Source organism: Hyla sarda, chromosome 4 (genome assembly GCF_029499605.1).
Source record: "Hyla sarda isolate aHylSar1 chromosome 4, aHylSar1.hap1, whole genome shotgun sequence".
NCBI lineage: Eukaryota > Metazoa > Chordata > Amphibia > Anura > Hylidae > Hyla > Hyla sarda.
In genome coordinates, this window is record NC_079192.1 from 336,761,459 (window position 1) to 336,785,513 (window position 24,055).

The window sequence follows — 24,055 nt, forward strand, 5'->3', positions numbered from 1 at the left end:
TGTCTGTGGCAAGGTTCAGCACGAGGCAGAGTGCTGTTGTTTTTCCTCATATGTCACTAAATATCCCAATAAAAGTGTATATGTGTATATGATGGGGAGATGGTGATGTAAGCTGTAGGAGCTGGTCAGAGGTGCAGATATCACCAAAGGACAGGGCTAGAGCTCAGAGACAAGATCCAGTCAAGCCTCCTGAGACAGCAGAGGATGATCTGTCATCTCAGGGCAAAGGAGGCGCCAGGGAGACAACACCACATTGACAAATAAATTACTATACAACTTCCTTTCAGGAGTATTTCAAGTAAAAACAAGCTGAAACCAGTAATGTGACAACACTATATTAGTAAGGTTTATCTATTGGGGTGATTGTTATATTTAAATACAATTTTGTTATACTTCTTTTAATGAGGTTCACATTTTATTTCCATACGTTGTATACATTGGTTTATGAGCTGAGTTGGGCCCGGAAATTGCACCTTATGTCTGTTTTTAAAGGTGTTATGACTAATGTAACTTCTCTGACTAAAAACTAAGCTAGAAACCATCTTGAATTGTCATCTTGTGATTTGTGGGTCACTACTGACCACATGTATAGGGACTACTTCTGACTTCAGGAGAATTCAAGCAATTACTCAATATAATTAATTACAGCCACATCACGATCTGCTATCTATACCACAAGTTCACAGATTGGTCCTTGAGGGTAACTGATAGACTTGTGACTTGGGATCTCACTAATTAGTGGGTAATTAACCAATTAATGCAGTTTTTTCTACAGAAGATGTTTAGATTTGTATCGCACTGGACACCATGCTTCTACTTAATTTCATTGTTAATTAGATACAATTAGGCAAAAAAATTATACAAACAATAAAAGAAATGTTCTTAGGGTTTTCTGTTTTTAAAATATCAGATCTTAGGCACATATAATATTGACCTCTTTCCGAAATCCTCCATGTATATATGGCGTTGAGCTAACCTTAACATACCATATATTTGTACTGTATGAATGAGCAGGTTTATCAGCTGCTGACACTGTAAAAAGAGTTTTATTAAAATGTTTATTATCAAAAATGCTTTATTGTGTAACAAAAAAAAATGAAAGAAAAAAGGAAAAAAAAAATAGTACACTTATTATATATATATATATATATATATATATATATATATATATATATATATATATACAGATATATGTTATTATTTAACTTGTTCAGGGGATTGCATAAAAATAAAAAATAAAATTTCAGGGTTAGTTTTTTGTCCATGCTGCCTCCCAATAAATGGATTAATAAACAATTCAAAATATTACATACCAAATAATACCATTAAAGCATCGACCCCTGCAATAAACAACTCCTCACACAATGCTGCATCAGGAAAAAAAATAACGCTATGAGAGTTTGGTAATAGATAAATACATGTCTTTATTATGCAAATGTAAAATATTTTACAGTACGGTAAATGTCCTAATAAAAGAATAAAATAAAACTGTCTTCCCCCCCACCAAAAAAGAAGTCTGTTAGTATGTTAAAAGACCTGTCACCTGACTAGAATTAGAAAGACAAGCTATATTTAGCCATGGTTGTAACTTGTACAGCATATCTCTATTTTGTTTTTTCTTTTTATTATCTAAATATTTCTTTTGTGTTCTGTTTATGAAGATTTGCAGTTATTGGCATCATACTTTGCAGATCTAACAGTGTAATGATACTCTTTATGTCTAACAAAACATTTTACCATATTAGTCTTTTGTATGTGAAATTATTAGAAGTAGTGAAATATTTTCAGGGACATAACATATTTTGTAGATTGTTTCAGAAACAAGTGTAACCCCTTAAAGGGGTACTCCGGTGCTTACACATCTTATTCCCTATCCAAAGGATAGGGGATAAGAGGCCTGATCGCGGAGTCCCGCAGCTGGGGAAGCCCGCGATCATGCACGCGGCACCCCGTTTGCAATCAGTCCCCGGAGCGTGTTCGCTCCGGGTCTGATTACCGGCGACCGCAGGGCCGGCGGCATGTGACATCACGCCCCTGCCCCGTGTGATGTCACGCTCCGACCCTCAATGCAAGCCTATGGGAGGGGGCGTGATAGCTCTCTCCGAAGTGAGAGAGCACCATGTGCATTTGAGGCCTGAATTAGGGATTTGCATAGGGGTGGACATAGGGGTATTCTACGCCAGTCATTACCAAACAGGGTGCCTCCAGCTGTTGCAAAACTCCCAGCATGCTTGGACAGTCAACGGCTGTCCGGCAATACTGGGAGTTGGAGGCTCCATTTTGGAAACAGTGGCGTACCAGCCGTTTTTCATTTTTATTGGGGAGAGGAGGGGGGCTGTGTAGGGGTATGTGTATATGTAGTGTTTTTTACTTTTTATTTTATTTTGTGTTAGTGTAGTGTTTTTAGGGTACAGTCACACGGGCAGGGGATTACAGCGAGTTTCCCGCTGTGAGTTTGAGCTACCGTGCAAAATTTGCTGCATCGCAAACATGCAGCCTGATACTCACTGTAAGCCCCCTGCCCATGTGAATGTACCCTGTACATTCACAGGGGTTGACCTCCAACTGTTGCAAAACTACAACTTCCAGCATGCACAGTCTATCAGTGCATGCTGGCAACGGGGCAGGGGTGCCGGCAATGGGTGCCGCTGCCCCTTCTCTCCCCCTGGCTGTCGGCGCCGCTTCTCTCCCCCTGGCTATCGGCGCCGGCACCGATAGTCAGGGGGACAGAACGGGCAGCGGCGCCGATAACCAGGGGGTGAAAAGGGCCGACAGCAGCGCTCTAGACCCCAGGAAAGGCAGGGGGAGAGAAGCGGGCAGCGACGGCCTCTCTCCCCCTGCCTTTCCTGGGGGTATATCGGGGTATACACGCGCACACACGCACCCTCATTTTATCATGGATATTTGGGTAAAAAACTTTTTTTACCCAAATATCCTTGGTAAAATGAGGGTGCGTGTTATAGGCCGGTGCGTGGTATACCCCGATAAATACGGTAAGTAGTATATGATTTTTTCCATCAGTTTTACTATTGGCCACAGATAAAAATTCAAGACTGAAAAATGGTTTCAAAATACATCTAGGTAGGTCAGAGGCACACTTTTTTTTTTTTTTTTACATGATGGACATAGCTTTCCAGTAAAAAGGTTATAAATGAGCAACATGTTACATTAATTTGAACAGAGTTTTTCAGCTTTCCATTATAGTACATGTAATATTTCAGTGAACACATTATTACATGCAGAATAAGATCCTGTGAAATGTCACTGAATGCTTTAGATTTCAGAAATTTACATAAAAACTAGTAATTGTTAACACTCTGTACATGTGGAAGATTTGACCTTCAGGTTAGCATTCTCAAGCCAAATATTTTAGAAAGAAGTAGTAAGGAGCAGCATTAAAGGTTAAAGGGTAATTCCTGGCCATTATATAAGCTGTATATGGTATTTTTTTTAAATCAATTTAGACTATGCAGGATCCAGATTTCATTTTCAGGCTTCTTAGAGCAAATGGATGGAGACTATAATGTTTTCTATCATAGTCTCACATAACTCACATAACATCCTGTTCCCCTTTATCTCTATATTACTCAGCAGCAGCAGCAGCATGAAGGACAATGTAAAGCAGTGAAAGCGGTAAATCAAGCACTGGTGTAAGGGAAAACACTTACTAAATCATCTCTGTGTCTCTCTGTTTCTCTCTCTTCTCCCTTCCCCTGTACCTTTATGGGTAACTTGTAACCTGATACTACAGTGAGTGAAAATTGATCAGTGAAGAAAGAAGGATTTTTCTCTGATACAGCTTTGTATTCAGTTTAATACGTTTGCTTGTACTGTTGAGTTATGCATAGTTTGATGAAAATGTAGAGACTGTTTAGCTTTAAAAAGTGTTGGCCAACCGTTTGTGTGAATTCTTTCCAGTGTGAATTTTGGATAGCGCAAAAAGCACGGCACAACTTAAAGTTAATAAATCAACCGTGTTTTGGAAAGTAAATAATTTATATCTCTATATATCCTCATTTATTTCACAGAACAGAATATTTATATGAGGCCACTGGGTATAGCAAAAATTTAAGGCAGTCAAAACCTTTGCAGTCTTCCAAAGCGAATCTGTGGAATGTTGCAGAGAATTTGTCATCCATTATGTATATACATTGTGGGTATTAATCATAGAGGCCGTCAGGCATTTTGTAGCTGAGGGCATATTTTTGCATTGCATCATTTAAAAATTCATGCCTTGCTCAATACACGACTTGATTTGAACGTAATAACAAGGCCATTGCAAATATCAAGATTCCAGGAGACAATGCATTTGTCCTGATAGAAGGTAGGGCTTTATTTCTGAGGAAAACAGCTTATATCTGCTACCCTGTGAAGAAATACATCCCTGTCATTGGGCTATAAATAATTTATTTCAAGAGGGTATACATAATGCTGTATAAACAAATATGAGTACGAGCAGTTCTGGTGTCCAAAATAAAACTTTTCAAACATCGGTATTCCTGAAATAACAATGAAAAGAGAATTGTAATTCTTTGCCTTCTACTGCAATAGGAAAGGAGATTTGCAGAGGATTTATACACTCTTCAGTGTTTTCCTCTCTCTAGCACAAATCCAAGGATCAGTCTTAGAAACTGGTATTATATCTCTTTGCAGATGAATGGTTTTCTGACACGAGATATATTTTTCATGCGTGTTTCAAGTACAAATGCCTGTTGTTCAGAAATGCAATACCTAGGAATTCACTGATGTACTGTTGTCTCTAAAAAGAGACAAAAAAAAAAAAAAACATAAAGCTGTTCTTGTTCAAATGAAACAAGCCAAGTGTAGCACGGGTAAATTTTTGCTTTACCAGGATAGAGTATATATCCTGGCTGATGATAACGTGGTGTTATCTTTTACATTCACATTTTACATATCTTTATTTCAGTGCAGCTTATGTGGATTTTGTCAACCTATGTTTTTTTGTGTTGGGCATGATAAGTCACAGTATTTATTATCATAGTGTTACTTTGACTTAATGGGGTTGAGCTTCTGTAGCAGACACATTCATAACAATGTTACTAAAGTAAAGGTGCCACCATGCACCACCTATGTGTTTTTGCTCTGTTGATCGGTGGGGGTACCGCATTGATCATACATAGCTCATCAATGTAAAATTCTGGTAAAACCATGCTAAAGAATTTTTATTTGTTTTATATCATTATCAGAGCTGCTGGCATGGCCATTTCGCTGATAGGGAGATAAAACAAATGATGGATATTTGCACAATTATAAAATCATGTTTTACTTCTATAAAGTCATTGAGACCAGGCTGAACTGCACCTCCTCTCTCTCCCATCCCTTCCTGCACTGCAGCTCACCACAGCCTCTATGACTCTTCAGCATAGAAGTAAAACTTAAAGAGTACTTGTCACCAAACTGAACGTTAATATTGTTCCTTATGTAATTATAAGACACTTTGCTATTTACTTGCTGTTAAAATTCTCAACCTTATATGTTTGTAATGTGACTGAAAAAACTGCTACTAGGTGGCTCTGTTCTTTTCCCTGCTGAAAGTCAAACTGTTAGTTTGGTCTCCTCTTGGCCTGGCAGTAGACTAAACTCAGGAAGTGCGTGCGGGGCATGGTGAGGCACAGCTATCTCAGGCTTCAGTGATGTTGCACCTGCTGGGGAATGCCCACTTTCTCCTTCCGGGAGCTCACACAATGGGAGCAAGGGGAAAAGTATGATACCGAGCATTTTAAAGCTCAGATTTGTTTTTTGTTTTTTTAAGGGCAGGAGGGGTTTTAGGAGTAGTTAGGGAATATAATCTGAGTTACTTGATAAAATAGGGTCTGATGACAGGTACTCTTTAATTTTATACCTTTGCAAATGGCCATCAGCTAAGCGACAGGTATAATGTGTTTCATCTCCCTATCAGCTATCTGCCGTGAGTCTGCAGCTCTGAGCATGATATAGAGCTGACAGATCCCCTATAAATGTTATATATATATATATATATATATATATATATATATATTATATGTTATAAAAAGCCTATTGGAAACCAGTGAATACAATTTACCTATAATATGCCCAAGATACTGTTATGGGTGTAACAGAAGCTTGAACTTGCTGCAATAGATGAAAAGTGCTGAGCCCTATTATTACATTGGGCATAAGAGTGTTCCCTATATTGTTATGTCCTTATAAAGTCTCATTGCATTTCTATTTTTATGTTGATTGAGCAGAAGGAAGGCTTGCTTTTGCAGGATGAGCTGTAGTCTTGGTATCATTTCGGAGTGCATAATTTATTAAATATTTTTTAATTGTATTTTGGGGGAAAAGGCAAACATTTATTTTATGCAGAACTCTTTTTTCAACTAAACATTATTCAAGCAGTGACCATTTAATAGCATACATGATTTATTTTTTTAAACTAAGAATCCCAATACATTATTGTTACTGGTCCATTGGGTCATGCCTTTGCCCTTAAACCTATTGCAGACCTGGGGGCCTTTGTTAGACCTATTTTTCTCATTGCAGCATGTTGAGATCCTGCAATTGCTTTGCAGGACAGACGTGGGCAGACACATGAAACCCCCTCTCTCTGTCAAGCTTCTTATATGCAACAGTCGCTATTGACTACAGCATGTAAGAAGTTTCCCTGATCATGGCTGATACAGCAGGGGCCCAGCTGTCAATCGCCACTAGGCTTCAGCTGTTGATCCAAGATGCCTTCTTTGCGCAAAGAAGTGGTCTATAACCTGCTGATTTCCTGCTGTTACAAAATTACAACTCCCAGCATACTAAGAAGCTATCTGTCCGGCACAGGTTGAAGAAGAGTGACATAAGGCAATCCATGATGTACAGGTACATCATGCCTTAACCTCCCAAAGATGCAGGGCGTACCGGGTCGGTTCTGGTGGCTTATGATAGCCGGGACCCTGAGCTAATAGCGCGCGGCACCGATCGCTGTGCCCCTTGCTATTAACCCTTCAGGCGTGGCGATCAAAGTAGATTGCCACATCTCAAACAAAAGTAAAAGTTTCCCGGCAGCTCAGTCGGGCTGATCGGGACTATCACGATAAAATCTTGATGTCCCGATCAGCTAGGATGCAAGCGGAGGTCCCCTTACCTTGCTCCGTTGCGTCTGATCGGCGTTTGATTGCTCCAAGCCTGAGCTACAGGCTTGAGCAATCGAGCCCCTATTACGCTGATCCATGCAAAGCTATGGCTTTGCAGGGATCAGGGTAAAAGATCAGTGTTTGCAGTGTTATAGCCCCTTATGGGAGCTATAACACTGCAAAAAAGTGAAAAAAAAGTTAATAAAGGTCATTTAACCCCTTCCCTAATAAAAGTTTGAATCACCCCCTTTTTCCCATAAAAAAACCAAAAAAAACTGTGTAAATAAAAACAAAACTTATGTGGTATCGCTGTGTGCAAAAATGGCCGACCTATAAAAATATATCATTAATTAAATTGCACGGTCAATTGCGTACGCGCAAAAAAATTCAAAAGTCCAAAATAGCGTATTTTTGGTCACTTTTTATATCATGAAAAAATGAATAAAAAGCGATCAAAAAGTCCGATCAATACAAAAATAATACAGATAAAAACTTTATAACACGGCGCAAAACATGAGCCCTCATATCGGCCCGTATGGCGAAAAATAAAAAAGTTATAAGGGTCAGAAGATGATAATTTTTAACATAGAAATTTTCCTGCATGTAGTTATTATTTTTTTCAGAAGTACGACAAGATCAAACCTATATAAGTAGGGTATCATTTTAACCATATGGACCTACAGAATGAAGATAGACTTTCATTTTGACTGAAAAATGCACTGCGTAGAAACGGAAGCCCCCAAAAGTTACAAAATGAAATTTTTTCTTCAGTTTTGTCGCACTCTGAATTTTTTTTCCGTTTCACCGTGGATTTTTTGGTAAAATGATTAATGTCACTACAAAGTAGAATTGATGGTGCAAAAATAAGCCATCATATGGAATTTTATGTGCAAAATTGAAAGCTTTATGATTTTTAGAAGGTGATGAGGAAAAAATGAAAATGAAAAAAAGTCCTTAAGGGGTTAAGGAGTTTAGCTAATGTGCATGGCCATCTGTAAAAGTAAATTTATATTTCTCCTGAGACTGATGATCAAATTTTTTTAGATAAAACAGCGATTTGTTTCTTTAAACTTAAGGTTTGAGTTTGTTATAAAATTATAGACAGTATCCTTCAGTTTGAGGACTTTGCAGATATTAACCCCTTTGGGACGGAGCCCATTATGACCCTAAGGATGGGAGCATTTTTTTCAAATCTCTCCTCTACAACTTTATGCATCAATAACTCTGGGATGTTTTTACTTATAAATTTGATTCCAAGATAGTTTTTTCGTGACATATTCTACTTTATGTTAGTGGTAAATTTTCGTCGATACTTGCATCATTTCCAAAATTTCCAATGTTGTCAGAACTGCTTTAACTATCAGCCACCTCTGTGCAAATCACCAATTTAGACCTCAAATGTACATGGCGCTCTCTCACTCCTGAGCCTTGTTGTGCGCCTGCAGAGCATTTTACATCCACATATGGGATATTTCTGTACTCAAAAGAAATTGCGTTACAAATTTTGGAGGTCTTTTTCTCCTTTTACCTCTTTTGAAAATGAAAAGTATGGGGCAACAACAGTATGTCATTTTAAAATTATTATTTTTTTTACACTAACAGGCTGGTGTAGCCCCTCACGTAAAAGGAGAAAAATCCCCCCAAAATATCTAACACAATTTCTCCCGAGTACGGAAATACCCCATAAGTGACCCTAAACTGTTGCCTTGAAATATGACAGGGCTCCAAAGTGAGAGAGCGCCATGCGCATTTGAGGCCTAAATTAGAAATTTGCAATTGGGGCAGACCCGGATACACCCACCAAATCCCTACAGCATTGTTTCCCAAACAGGATGCCTCCAACCTGCGAGGACAGTCAATGGATGTCCGGCAATACTGGGAGTTGTTGTTTTGCAACAGCTGGAGGCTCCGTTTAGGAAACACTGCCGTATGAGAGGTTTTTTACTTTTATTGGGGGGGAGGGGGGACAATGTAAGTGGGTGTATATGTAGTGTTTTACCTTTTAGTTTGTGTTAGTGTAGTGTTTTTAGGGTACATTCACATGGGCGTGGATTCACAGTGAGTTTTCCGCTGGGAGTTTGAGCTGCGGTGGAAAATTTGCCGCAGCTCAAACTTGTAGTAGGAAACCCACTGTAAACCCGCACGTGTGAATGTACCCTGTACATTCACATGGTTGGTTGGGGGGGGGGGGGGGGAAACATTCATGTTGCAAAACTACAGCTCCCAGAATGCACTGACAGACCGTACATGCTGGGAGTTGTAGTTTGCAACAGCTGTAGGCACACTGGTGGGGAACCACTGAGTTAGGAAACAGACTCTAGCTCAGTGATTCCAACCCGTGTGCCTCCAGCTGAGGCAACACTACAACTCCCAGCATGTACGGTATGTCAGTGTATTCTGGGAGTTGTAGTTTTGCAACAGCTGGAGGCACACGGATTTGAATCACTGAGTTAGGGAACACACTCTATCTCAGTGTTTCCCAACCAGTGTGCCTACAGCTGTTGCAAAACTGCAACTCCCACCATGCACTGATAGCCGAAAGGCATGCTAGGAGTTGTAGTTATGCAACAACTGGGGAAGAACAGTTTGGAGACCGTTAAGTAGTGGTCTCCAAACTGTAGCCCTCCAGACTGTCCTGGCATTCTGGGAGTTGTAGTTCTGCAACATCTGAAGGGACAGATATTGCAGAACTACACCACCCAGCATCCCTGGCTGTCTGGGCATGCTGGTAATTGTAGTTTTGCAACATCTGGAGGGCTACAGTTTGGAGACCACCGTATAGTGGTCTCCAAACTGTGCCACTTCAGATGTCGCAAAACTACAACTCCCAGCATGCCCAGACATTCAGTGCATGCTAAAAGTTGTAGTTTTACAACATCTGGAGGAACACAGTTTGGAGACCACTACACAGTGGCAGGCAGGGATAGGAGGAGGTGACACCACTTCCACCTCGCTGCTATCCTTTAGCATGGTTGGACTGCTCCGATCACTGTTATTCTCACCAGTGTTCACCAGTGACCCGATTGGCCCGGAATCGCAGCAAATCGCCGGTCTGAATTGAGCGGTGATTTGCGACGATAGCCGACATGGGGGTCTCAGGACCCCCCTAGGCATTGCCACTCAATGCCTGCTGATAGATATAATCAGTCATCCTGGTCTGGTCACCGCTCGGCGAGCGGTGGTGATCAGAAATATGGAGGGCATACAGGTCCGCCCTCCGTCCTTAAGTACCAGAACGTGAGGGCGTACCTGTACACCCTCCGTCCCCAACAGGTTAATGATATTTAGCCTTGTGTCACCAGGTGTTGTTCATCTACATCTGCTTCATTTATATTACCTTTTAAACAATAAAATTGTTGTTTTGTAGATAATAAATGTCTTCTACCTGAACATTTTGTCAATATAAAGCGAAAAAAGTACAGTAAACCTTAGTGTGTTAGTGGTGACATAAGGAAACAGCACGAGCTTTGCAGGCTAATGTGTAATGCAGCTATGTATCCAACAGCTCGCCATCTGGATGAATATTTTTTCGCTCTTTTTCTCAAAGTAAGTTCAAGTGATTCTTCAGGACCTACATTCCCCCAGACTCCTAGCAGTGCCATGGCATATAATTGGTCTTCTTATCTAAATTGTCTTAGTATGTCTTCCATCTCTCTTATGAGAACATCAAGGTTGTAAGAACATAATTTCAAGGAGATAAATAGATTACAGGGACAGCTTTAATGAAACAAAGAGCTTTAGGGCTGATGTGCTATTCCAGTTTGTTTGTTTTTTATACGACAGATTGGTAAATGCTGATGTAGAGTATGGTGTATACAATTTCTTGTATTTCTGTTATTTTAGGTATCATTTTATGAAAGCAGCTGAAGACCAGTGACAGTACAGCTGCTAACAGTTCAGTGGTCTAAAAAAAATAAAAAATAAAAATTAGAAGAGTTTAAGAGCTCAATATCACCTAATAGTAAGCAATGCATATTTGCTATCCATAAATATAGTATGTTATTTTCGGGACTGGGGGAAAAGTCATATATGGTTGCAGCAGCATTTTTTATTTATTACATAATGTGAATTATGCATTAATTTATATTTACCACAATATGGTGCCCGAAATCAATACAGAAAAAAAGTAAAAACACCCCCCCCCCAAAAAAAACAACAACAAACAAACAAGTAGTTCCATGGGATTAAACAAAAGTATTTTTTGTATATTTAAAAGTTTGATTTTGCTTTGAAATTTGACAGTATACTATTTTATAGGCGGAACTATGTACCCCCTGTTTAAAAACTGAAAGTTTATGATAATAAGGTGTTTTGTGGCCTTACAGCACTTATTATTTTATGTACTTCACAATTTCTAGTGCACTGTGCAATGCATTAAAGAGGTTGGCCAGGAAAACCAAAATCACTACTTTGGTTCCCTGAAGCTGCTGCGACAATACTTTGCTGGTCTCTGCTTTTTCTGGATTTTGCAATATCCTGAGCCCACAGGAACTGACTTGCAGGCCACAGCCAGTGTCCAGTGCAGTGTCCAGCCATATTCAGTGACTGAGTATGTCATTTCCTATGGGGCCAGAGCATGACAGGAACCTGGAAGAAGTGGAGACCAGCGAAGGACCAAGAGCATCAGTGCAGCAGCTGCAAAGGACTAAAGGAGGCGAATATAGCTTGTTTTTTATTATAACACCTTCCAAGCTCTGGAGCTAGTTTTTTTTCTCGATAAAGTTCATTTAGTTTTATTTTTTCCCCACATATTGTTAGCTTCATTTGAAGCCAACCCTCATTCCCATTAAGTTTTTACAGGAGGTGGGAAGGGAACAGTACACACCCCTCTTGTTTCAGAAACTCTTTGTAAAGTTAGTGGGAGCAATGATGCGAGCCTCATCCCCAAAAATGCTGCAGAATAAAAGAGTACCAAAAATATGAAATAGGGCCTGAGGAAGAGGAGAACAAAGAGTAAATGGAAGAGCTTAGTGACAGGTACTAGTTTCCATCTTCCTTTCACCTCGGGTGACGCAATGCTGCTCAATATCATTTGCATGTGTAGTGTAAGATTTCGCACATCACCACATGGTGATATCAGAAAATAATGATTATGCAGAAATTTTACTCACATACCAATGTATTTATACTTATTTGTGATTTTTTTCCTAGGTAGCACAAAAAGTCACTTTCTAAACAAACCAATATTATAGATAAAGTAAACCAGGAGATTTTGATATGCCATGTAATACCTCTGTATTATTTGATATCCTTGATAAAATTGCTATATTTATACCACAGAGGAGAAAAAAATCCTTATGCCCTTTACTTTAGGTGATGTCCTCTGCATAACAAATTATCCCAAAAACTTTGATAAGAGAGAAATTGTAAAAGTAAATACCTTATCAGGACGTTTCATCTTTGCTTCTGGCACTCTTTATATGGCATTTCAATGAAATAAGGTCAGCATTGTGCTAGAACCTGGTGCTTTTTCCACAGGCATTTTCCTATTTTATATGTTAAGAAAATGTAAATAGAAGGATGTGATTGTAAGATACTGATGCATTTTTTATACCCTCTACAAGAACATAACTTAAATCACCCCAAGGTAACAACCAAGCAGACACTTTAATGCAAATATTTAGCATTAAGTCTGGCAAGTATATTCATAGTTTTAATAAAGCTTGCCCGATGAAAGACTTCTTTGCAACATTAAATAAGAGAGTTTTCTGCTAAACTTGTGCTGACTCCTGACAAATGGCAACACGGCAAAAACTAATATTGTGCAAAAATGTATATTATTAAAAAAAAATCGGCAGAAAAAAAATGATTTTGAAATTAAATGTAAAAATACAGGTATGGTAGTTCTAAAACAAAGTGAAGAAAAATAACACCAGGCTCTGTTTCTTACAGTACGAAAGCTGTAAGATTTATAAACTCATTAGCTAGAAGACATAGGAGAGGAAGAGAAAATAGACATGTTCAATAGGAAAGGGATATAAAGTTCATGCAGGGAGATGTGTAATTAGAGTTTATATCTAACCAAGAAGGCAATTTAATGACTGTAATACAGTGTGGCCTATGATAATCCAGATTTAAAGGCGTAGGGCCCTTTAACTTACCTTCTAGAAAATAGCTACTTAGCATGCAGGAGACGTCATACACGTAACGGTAGCTCGGTCAATTCAAGTTCACCCTGTTAGCGTGCTATTGGAATTTACTATCTAATCCCAAATATGTGCATGGTGTAAAAAAATATTTTGATATTAGAGAAAAAAAAAAATTTATGTTTTTTTATTTTATTGTAGGGTCTGAACAGGCCGATATCACCCTGTGCAATAGAGCTAGCAATCAGCTGACAAATTACCAGATTCTCATTTGTCACCTGATCACCTCATGTAGCCCTGCTTAAAAAAATGTTTTGATCGCCTGCACATCTACCCATGTAATAGGGGATGTGTGGTCTAAGAATGATGGCAGCAAAAGGCCAGATCAACCATCCAGGGATCATTTGTGCTGCCCTCCTAGCTCAGTGCTCAAGTCTTGTAATGGGCTCAGTAAGCGATTTACATGACCAGAGTTTTAGGCCATGTAATAGGATTCTTATACATGACGCAGAATTTTTTGTTCTGTGCCTATGGTGCCTTACATGAGAATGTATAGAGGTGGACAAAGTGGTTCCATCCTACCGGCTGTAGGCATGCCTCATGCATACAGTACTATAGTATAGAAGCAGCATCACAATGGAACATTTTTTTTAGTCAGCTTCATGCAGTTTGAACATTTTCAGATGAAATACGAGTCATATAGAGGTACAATAGGACCCAGAGGCCTGTATAGGCACTGTATTACCACTTAATGTACAATTTGGTACAAGTTATGAGCAGTTATATGCCTATTGTGCATGAGGCCTAAGATGTGGTTATAACATTTGTTAGAAGTTTTTTTTTAGCATACAGATTTTGTCCTATTTAGATGGTGGCATCCCAGTCCATTGCTTTTTTTACAAGATAAATATATTTTTGTAGACTGCAAGCCCTAATGGTCAGATCCTCTCTCCCACCCTTTCAGTGTGTCACCCATTTAACTTAAACCCCTTTTTCATATGCACTGTGCACTGAATTGATGACATTTTAATATAAAGTATACTAATAATTTGTCTTTTCCAGACTAGGTCTTACAAAGCACACTACCATGTTGAACTGAGGGCTGTCCTACTTTAATTTATGGTAGTTATCCTATGCCTCTTTTATGCCCAAATATAAGGGTGTCTAGAGAATAACCCCTAAAGCTAGAACATACTAACTCTCTAAACGACCTTGGTAAACACTAAAGAATTTTCTCCAGTACTCTAGATTAAGAAAATGAGACAGACAGCTCTTCATCTTTATGACAAGTGTTAGTTTTCATCACCATTGGGTTAGTAATAAAGTGGTGCAAACTGAAGTAGCATTACCTCGTCATAAAGCTGTAAATGTGTTTGTACCAGAGAATCCTCACTGATATTCACCCAGACTTCTTCTTGAGTGATATATGATATAAACTACATACTATAACTATTGAGTTTATTTCTATATATGTTGTATTGTATCTGGATAAAAGTAAAAACAAGGTTCTTGCCTGGACTGGCAAGCTCATACAGACATTTATATCTGCATGGACTCTTCTACGAGACCATTACCTAGAGGGGCCACAACTGCTGCCAGTTACAGTGAATGTATATTACAGTTTGAGGTTAAAATATTTTATAAAGCCAGGATTCTTTCTCTGAAAAGGCTAGTAAATTACAATGCATCCTTTCCCTGAGAATGGTTCATGGTACAGTTTGTATCTGATACTCACTCTCAGGATACATTGACTTGTTTTTGACAAAGTTTTGGCTTAGAATCCTCTAATAGTGTATTTCTGAGATCCATTAGCACATAACTACAAGCTTTGCTATTCTGTAAGCATTTTCTTTATCAAATATAAGAAAGCATTTCTGGCTTTAGATTTCGGCATCTCTGTTGATGACATCTGATTGTGGAGATCAAATGTGTTTCAGCCCAAGCACATTCAGAGATTTCTTTCGTGCCGCTTGAGGCTCTCGCTCACAGAGACGAAAGACACTTCCCCTCAGTCCTTCTATTTTTCAGACAAATTGGCAATTTTCAACATATGTCCAAAAGATAACTCTGAACAAACAGGGGTTATAACAGGTTACTCGATGCTGATAGACAGTGCCAATCTGCATGTAGAAGTGACACAATGGATAAATGATGTAACTCGCCAAAAGCAGTACAGATTGTCACCTCCATTATTTTACCTTATAGCTTGTCTGAAAGCGGGAAAGGATTATAACATAATGGTGTTTTATCTGCATTTAATGTTGTGTCTGCAGCTTCAGATAAACTAAAGGGGTTTTACAGTGTTAAAAAAAAAATCATATGCTACTGGGGCAGGAGAAAGCTAGAACAAAAAAAAACATACTTACCTGACCCTGATCCCCTCAGCTCTCATTCAGCCCTGTCCACTCCCCCAACATTCCATATTCTCCCTGCTTCCCATTTGAGTGGCTGGTGTAAAAGCTGCCTGCTCAGTCAATTAATGGTTGCAAGAGAGGTAAGATAAGTTTGTTTAAAAAAAAAAAGACTGGAATGCCCCTTTAACCCCTTAAGGACGCAGGACGTAAATGTACGTCATGGTGAGGTGGTACTTAACGCACCAGGACGTACATTTACGTCCTGTGCATAACCGCGGGCATCGGAGCGATGCCCGTGTCATGTGCGGCTGATCCCGGCTGCTGATCGCAGCCAGGGACCCGCCGGCAATGGCCGACGCCCGCGATCTTGCGGGCGTCCGCCATTAACCCCTCAGGTGCCGGGATCAATACAGATCCCGGCATCTGCGGCAGAGCGTGATTTGAATGAATGATCGGATCGCCCGCAGCGCTGCTGCGGGGATCCGATCATTCATAACGCCGCATGGAGGTCCCCTCTCCTTCCTCCGTCCGGCTCCCGGCGCCTCCTGCTCTGGTCTGTGATCGAACAGACCAGAGCAGAAGATCAACGAAAACACTGATCTGTTCTATGTCCTATACAAAGAACAGATCAGTATTAGCAATCATGGTATTGCTATGAATAGTCCCCTATGGGGACTATTCAAGTGTAAAAAAAAATTTAAAAAAATGTAAAAGTAAAAGTAAAAAAAAAGTGAAAAATCCCCTCCCCCAATAAAAAAGTAAAACGTCCTTTTTTTCCTATTTTACCCCCCCCCAAAAAAAATTTTTATAGACATATTTGGTATTGCCGCGTGCGTAAATGTCCGAACTATTAAAATAAAATGTTAATGATCCCGTACGGTGAACGGCGTGAACGAAAATAAAAAAAGTCCAAAATTCATACTTTTTTAAAACATTTTATTAAAAAAAAAAATTATAAAAAATTAATTAAAAGTTTTCTATATGCAAATGTAGTATCAAAAAAAGTACAGATCATGCCGCAAAAAATGAGCCCCCATACCGTCGCTTATACGGAAAAATAAAAAAGTTAGAGGTCATCAAAATAAAGGGATTATAAACGTACTAATTTGGTTAAAAAGTTTGTGATTTTTTTTAAGCACAACAATAATATAAAAGTATGTAATAATGGGTATCATTTTAATCGTATTGACCCTCAGAATAAAGAACACACGTCATTTTTACCATAAATTTTTGGTTGCGCCATACATTTTATGATATAATGAGTGATGTCATTACAAAGGACAACTGGTCGCGCAAAAAACAAGCCCTCATACTAGTCTGTGGATGAAAATATAAAAGAGTTATGATTTTTAGAAGGCGAGGAGGAAAAAATGAAAACGTAAAAATTAAATTGTCTGAGTCCTTAAGGCCAAAATGGGCTGAATCCTTAAGGGGTTAATAAAATGTTACTTATTTAGCACACTGAGTTAGTTACAGAGATATGAATTGTGTCTCCTGTTCAGTAAGGTAGCCATGCCTGGCAGCGGCTCATTCTCATCTCACATTGAAATTAACACGCACAGGCAAATGTGCATGCTTATGGTGGTCTGCAGTCTTACAGTGTTAAAAAAAAAAATCATATGCTACTGGGGCAGGAGAAAGCTAGAACAAAAAAACATACTTACCTGACCCTGATCCCCTCAGCTCTCATTCAGCCATGTCCACTCCCCCAACATTCCATATTCTCCCTGCTTCCCATATGAGTGGTTGGTGTAAAAGCTGCCTGCTCAGCCAATTAATGGTTGCAAGAGAGGTAAGATAAGTTTGTTTAAAAAAAAAAAAAAGACTGGAATGCCCCTTTAATAAAATTTAACTTATTTAGCACACTGAGTTAGTTACAGAGATATGAATTGTGTCTCCTGTTCAGTAAGGTAGCCATGCCTGGCAGTGGCTCATTCTCATCTCACATTGAAATTAACACGCACAGGCAAATGTGCATGCTTATGGTGGTCTGCAGAAACAGCTGTCGGACACATGATTTTGTGAATGTCAGTCACAACTCATTGCTCAGCGACACCTCTTTGACTTCCTATTCTTCTGAATTTTATAAAAAGTCACACACTGTAGGGGAAATTGGTTAAAAAGTTGCTCACCGCAGAGGGACCATACAAAATGGTGTTTTGAAGTGTTATTTTAAAAAAAGACTACCATATTTATCACATGCAATGCAACTATTTAATACATTTGACACACATACGCATACCCATTGCCACCACATAAAAAGGCAGAAAAAAATACAAGTTCACCCACACCAAAGTAAAACTATAAAACTATAAAACTAAAACTATAAAACTATATATATATATATATATATATATATATATATATATATATATATATATATATCAACTGGCTCCAGAAAGTTAAACAGATTTGTAAATTACTTCTATTAAAAAATCTTAATCCTTTCCGTACTTATGAGCTGCTGAAGTTGAGTTATTTTCTGTCCAAGTGCTCTCTGATGACACCTATCTGGTGAACTGTCCAGAGTAGAAGCAAATCCCCATAGCAAATCTCTTCTGCTCTGTGCAGTAATTTACAAATCTGTGTAAGTTTTTGGAGCCAGTTGATAAATAAAAATATATTTTTTTCCTGGAATACCCCTTTAATAAACAGTGTGTAAACTGATGGCGGCTTTTCCATAGGTTTTCATAGAGCTCATTTTTAGATTAAAAATACATCCATTATCCTGACAAGTCACACATTTATGAGCAAGCAGACAGTTGTGCAAAAAAATTGTGATAATTCGATTTTAAAAGAGATAAGTTTCCCTTTGTGACTGGAAGAAAATATGTAATGGTCAACTATAATAATATTTTTAAGGCAAGAACGATTTTATTACCATCAATTCATTGATCATTTCTGTTGTTAATATCCATTCACAATAGAAAGTTTTTATTGAATTTATTCAAAACGCAGACAAACTCTGACGGGAAGCTATTTTCCTGTTTGTTTTCTTCTTGTTTCATCTTGATTTATAAATTACAGTTAGATTTTTAGTTTCAGTAAATATTGAAAAGTGACTTTTAAGAAATCTCATTATGATATTTTTTTTTTCTTCTCGAGAGACCTTCATTGTCTTTGCCAAGTTCTGATACATGGCTCTAGAACAGTTACACAATATTTGATCCTGTAATTCTTTTGTTCAAGTACATTATTGTCATTATTATACTTGCACCCTGAATTAGTTATGCTTCGTATCTATAATTTACTTGCAAAAACAATGGGATGGATTGCATCTTATGTAATTTGAGATTGCAGAGACAGGCCACCGTGGCAAAAGACATAGATTACTCCAAGGATTCATTGGGGAAATTGTCATTTTATATTTCATACAATAAATCCTTCCTTAATAGCTCCTTGATTGCTTAATTTTCTGGGAAATCATTTGCAGCCAATTCCTTTATTCAACTTACCATAATAAATAGAAACTTAATGGTCATTAATGTTCATCAATCATCTATTAGGAAGAGAGTAAAAACTTTCCAAGTTTTCATTATCTTGCTGGTCAATGTTAATTCTCCCATCCCCACCATTCTTAATGAAACTGATGACTCTACAAAAGGTTTCCTCATTACGCTTAATCTTGGCTCTTGCTCAAATTACCTTGATGAGAATTTGACACGTGTCAGTCAAAAGCTTATTACAATGTAATTTTACCAGAACGATTCCAATTACCCTTCATGAGCTTTTATGGTGCTGTGTTATTCTACACTGCAGGACTCAACATAAATGGCTACTAGCATTAGACACACTCAGACAAACAGCCTTAGACCCTCAATCCACATCATTGTTCTGTTTGACGACTACTATCTGTTATTCTCAGATGGAAAGAAGATAGATTTAACAACAGATTAGTTTTGAAAACAGGTGCCATCTCTTCTTTATTGTGTTAAAATGGAGATGGGCATATGCTGATGTATAAAGAACCCAGGTAGTTCTTCTTGTAATACAATAAAGCTGGTAAGGTCACCACAGATATTCTGTATCATTGACACCTTTTCAAAATATGTGCATTTAAATCTATTTAAGCAAAATGTAAGACAATAAATCTTGTTTTCTGTTTTGTTAGAATGTTTAAGTTGTTTTTTTCACCAGTTTTAACATAATTGGGGTGCTGTCTACTAAGCAAATTCTCTGATCATAGGTAATAAGATTATCAATTATGATATTATACAAGACGAATTGATAGATAAATCATTTATTGTAAATTATATTATTCATGTAGTAAAAAAATATAATCTTATGGCATAAATGTGCTAAGTCCTTAGTTTTAAAGGATGTCTGAAGCTGGTAAATGTGTAATTCTCAATTACATAGTTTAGTTATTACGTATATACTTTGTTGGGTAATTTATAAGGCTCTCTCTGCCACACTTTGACCCTATGTAGAACAGTCTAAATTTGCGTAAACATTTTTTTTTCTTTTTTTTCCATACTTTGTTGCTAAATAAAATAATTAGATAAAATAAACCATATTATTCAGTCACATAGCTAAAATATGAGTCAGAGGAACCAAAATCAGTAAGTGAAACAATGAATGGTGGGTAATACTGTGATTAAGCCCACTGGACCAGCTTCTTTTTGTGGGAAAAACCTATTGGTAGTTATATATTAGAACATAATAGCCTATTCAAGACATTAGTTGATGCATCTAGGACACGTGTTTGGTAAAGCGGCTGCACCTAGTTTTGTTACTTTTAAAACAGTGGCAAGTCTGGGTGCAGCCTGTTATTAGCAGTACCTAATTGCATGCACTATACATGGCTGTGATCATAACGTATGCGAGCAATCTTGGTTATATATGATCAAAATGCAGTGTATAATCTGTCTTGCTTCAGCTTTCCTACTTGATTTGATTGAATACATAAAAGTTTATCTGTTATCTGGTGAAAGTGTTCTTTAAGCTATTTGACCAGACTTGGTCCCGGTCACTGACACTTCTCTTCTCGGAGCTACAGCTGACATAGCTCATAGTGCCGCTTCGCCAATCACTGACTGAAGCCAAACAGCCCTGTGGCCAGTGATAGGTGGAACAGCACTGTGAGCTATATTATCTGCGGACTATACAAACTGAAGTTTTGAGAAGCGAAATGTCAGCGACCACAGCCCGCCGGAGAGCGAGGGAGGTATTATTATTATATATTTTTTTTTATTACCAAGCCTGAGCATTAATGCAAAAAAAAATAAGTTGTCACCGGATAACCCCTTTTAAGGCACACAGCACTTCCGAAGAACAGACTATAACGTTTTGGGTGATTTAAAAGTTTCAGTTCAGCCATGTTTCCTTGTGTTCTTTCCATCTCCCCCAAGGCAGACTGTATGTTTCCATAATGTATATTAATTTGCATCACCTTGGTATTTCAGATCTATATGACTATTTGTATATATATATATATATATATATATATATATATATATATTTTTTTTTTTTTTTTTTTTTATATGTTGTGAATAAGCACAAGCAAAGTATATGTCCTAATGTTCTGATCATTTTTGTGGACACATAAGATTATTGTTGTGTTGTGCTTTGACCTCTTTTCAAGATTCTTTGCATAATGGTCACCGAGTTGGTGTCAGATACACTGCAGATTTATTGCAGATTTTTCCCAGTGCATGCAATGTTGAAGTCAAATTCTGCAATAAATGCACACTGCAGAAATCCTGTGTATCTGCATCTAAAATCTGAAACTGGATCGTTAAACACATTGGGGGAGACTCACTAAGATGCGCTAGAGCACAAAAATGTGTGTCTTTTCAAAATAAATGCCACGCGCGCACAAGGGGAAGAAAGAGGGTGTGCAGCTTCTTATGAAGGGGACATGTCGGTTGTACCTTCCTTACAGGTCTCTTAGGAGCCTTTTGATCACAATGTACAAATATTTGAATGGACAGTACAGAAATCATTCTAGTGATCAATTAATACCTAAGCCAGTAATCATGGCAAGAGGGCATCCTCTATGTCTAGAGGAAAGAAAGTTTCACCATCACAGATGGGGATTCTTTACTGTAAGAGCAGTGAAACTATGGAACTCTCTGCCATATGATGTTGTGATGTCTGACTCAATTACCAAGTTTAAAATGGGCCGGATGTTTTTCTGGAAAAAATTTATATTACAAGTTATGGAAACTAGATTTATGTGGATGGAATGTTGATCCAGGAATTTATTCTGCCATTTTGGATTGATAAGGAATTTTCCTCTGTTATGGGGCAGTTGGCATCAGCCTCATGTGGTTTTTTGCCCTTTCATGGATTAACACAGTAGGGTTTTACTTAAAGGGGTACTACCGTGCTGACAACTTATCCCCTATCTAAAGGATAGGGGATAAGTTGCCTGATCACGCGGGGTCCCGCCGCTGGGGACCCCCACGATCTCGAACGCAGCACCCAGCAAACATCCGCTCTGGGTCTGATGACAGGGCAGGTGATTGTGACGTCACAGCTCCGCCCCCCTGTGACATCATGCTCCGCCCCCTCAATGCAAGTCTATGGCAGGGGCGAGACAGCTGCCATAGAGTTACATTGAGGGGGCGGAGCGTGACATCACGATACTCCGGCCCTGTGATCGGCAGTCATCAGACCCGGAGCGATGTTTGCTTTAGATAGGGGGTAAGTTGTCAGCACGGTAGTACCCCTTTAATGGACTCTTGTCTTTTTCAACCTTAAAAACTATGGGGGAGATTTATCAAAACCTGTCTAGAGGAAAAGTTGCAGAGTTGCCCATAGCAACCAATCAAATTTCTTATTTCATTTTTCAGAGACCTTTTCAAAAATGAAAGAATCAATCTTATTGGTTACTATGGGCAACTCAGCAACTTTTCCTCTTTACAGGTTTTGATAAATATCCACCTATGTAACATGATGATCTTAGCCTTGATTTGCACCAGCGAATGTCTCAGAAATCTATGGCAGCTCAGAGCTGGCTTAGAATTCTGCATTGGACACAAGGCCAGAGACCTGCGTGCCTCTTAGTAAATTCGTATTCTCAGTAAATGTGGGCCGAGCTTGTTTTCCTATGTTTTGGATTCCTGTTTACTGGGTTTTTTCCCCTTGAGTTATTAATTTGGTGCAAAACTCATGAACACACCTATTTTATCATCTTAAAAACACAATTTGTGGGGTTGTGCAGATTTCATCTTTCAAATTATTGTTGCAGAGAAACATGACCACAATTGTGACACACTTGATTTTTTTACTTTTAATTTCTGTACTTCTGTACCTATGCAATAAATCAGCATAAGATGTGCACAATGTGATGTGGATTTTCTGCTGATGTTGCAGATGTTGCAGACTTTATGCTATGTGTGTCGTTACCCTACAATGCTGTAGTATTCTCCGTGTATGAATTGATAAAGTTCAGGCAGTGTGCTAAAGATACTATCATTTGTACAGTAAGATCAGGTGACAATTAGAGAGCCGTTTGGTGAAATGTTAATTTGCTCCATGTCTGATGTGGAGATGTAGGATGTTCATGTCTTCTCATGCCGTCTAATTTATTTAGTACAAAATATGTAAAATAAAAAACCGCATTGATGCCTTGTCAGGTTACATACAAGTTAATTAATTGCCAGTGAAGGGTATCATCACCTGTTCCTAAAGTGACATACAGGAGAGTCTAATTGGCTCTTTAAGATGAAGCAATTTTAAGCCACTAGATCCATTTAATTATCCATCATCTATCACAAATTATCTCTTCTAGACAGATATATGAATGTGGTGGTGGAGTGCATGAAGTGTAAACACTGACACTCTATCCAGTAACATTGCCTTTTTAATAAGTATTTCTCTCAACATGATAAAAATTAAGCTTCCTCAAATGATGCCCTAATCATAGTTTTACATTCATATAAGTGAAAAGTTCATGAGCTTTGCTTTAGTACTGCGAAAGCTAGATGAATTTATCTTAGTTCGTATGCACATAGCAATATTGTCATTTTTTGCTATTTAAATGTAATCACTTATTTCTCCTTTTCTCCTTTTTAGGGAAGGAAAGTCCAAACTCCAAATGCTGTTATTCTGAGAGTGGTGGAGTGACAAAATTAGGAAACCACACAAATAATAGGTATCCGAAAACTCCATGCCATCTGGACCTCTACTCTGAAGGTACATACACAGAAATGCTCTACTGTTGAACAAATAACATTCTTTTGTTGTCTTTGTTGCAGTGACTAGTATTCCGAAAGAGAATCTGTCAGCTTTATATCTTGTTCAGAGCTTAAGCGTTAAAGAGACATTGCCGAGTCACACTTCTCCCTCCCTGCCTTGATTGACATACAGGGCTCAGTGCTGGAAGTTGAGCCCTGTACATGAGTTAGGGTTTGTTCACAATTACGGGCAGTGAACATAACATCAGTGTGAATGGGTCTTCCGCGAGACCCGTTCACACTGAGGAATTTCAGTTGCGGACAATTCCGCCGCTGAATTTGTTCTGTGCAAAGAGAGAACATGTTCATTCTTTGCACAGATGCCT

The 24,055-nt window shown here is 38.4% G+C and overlaps 1 protein-coding gene across 12 annotated transcripts in view; it reads left to right on the forward strand.

The window, feature by feature from the left end:
* TENM2 (teneurin transmembrane protein 2) overlaps nucleotides 1–24,055 on the forward strand; it is a 2,592,228-nt gene that overhangs the window by 1,616,427 nt on the left and 951,746 nt on the right. For all 12 annotated transcript variants that reach the window (XM_056575104.1, XM_056575105.1, XM_056575107.1 and 9 more), the window contains one exon: nucleotides 23,569–23,688. In XM_056575104.1, coding sequence (XP_056431079.1) covers nucleotides 23,569–23,688 — 120 coding nt within the window. The remainder of the gene's footprint in view (nucleotides 1–23,568; nucleotides 23,689–24,055) is intronic.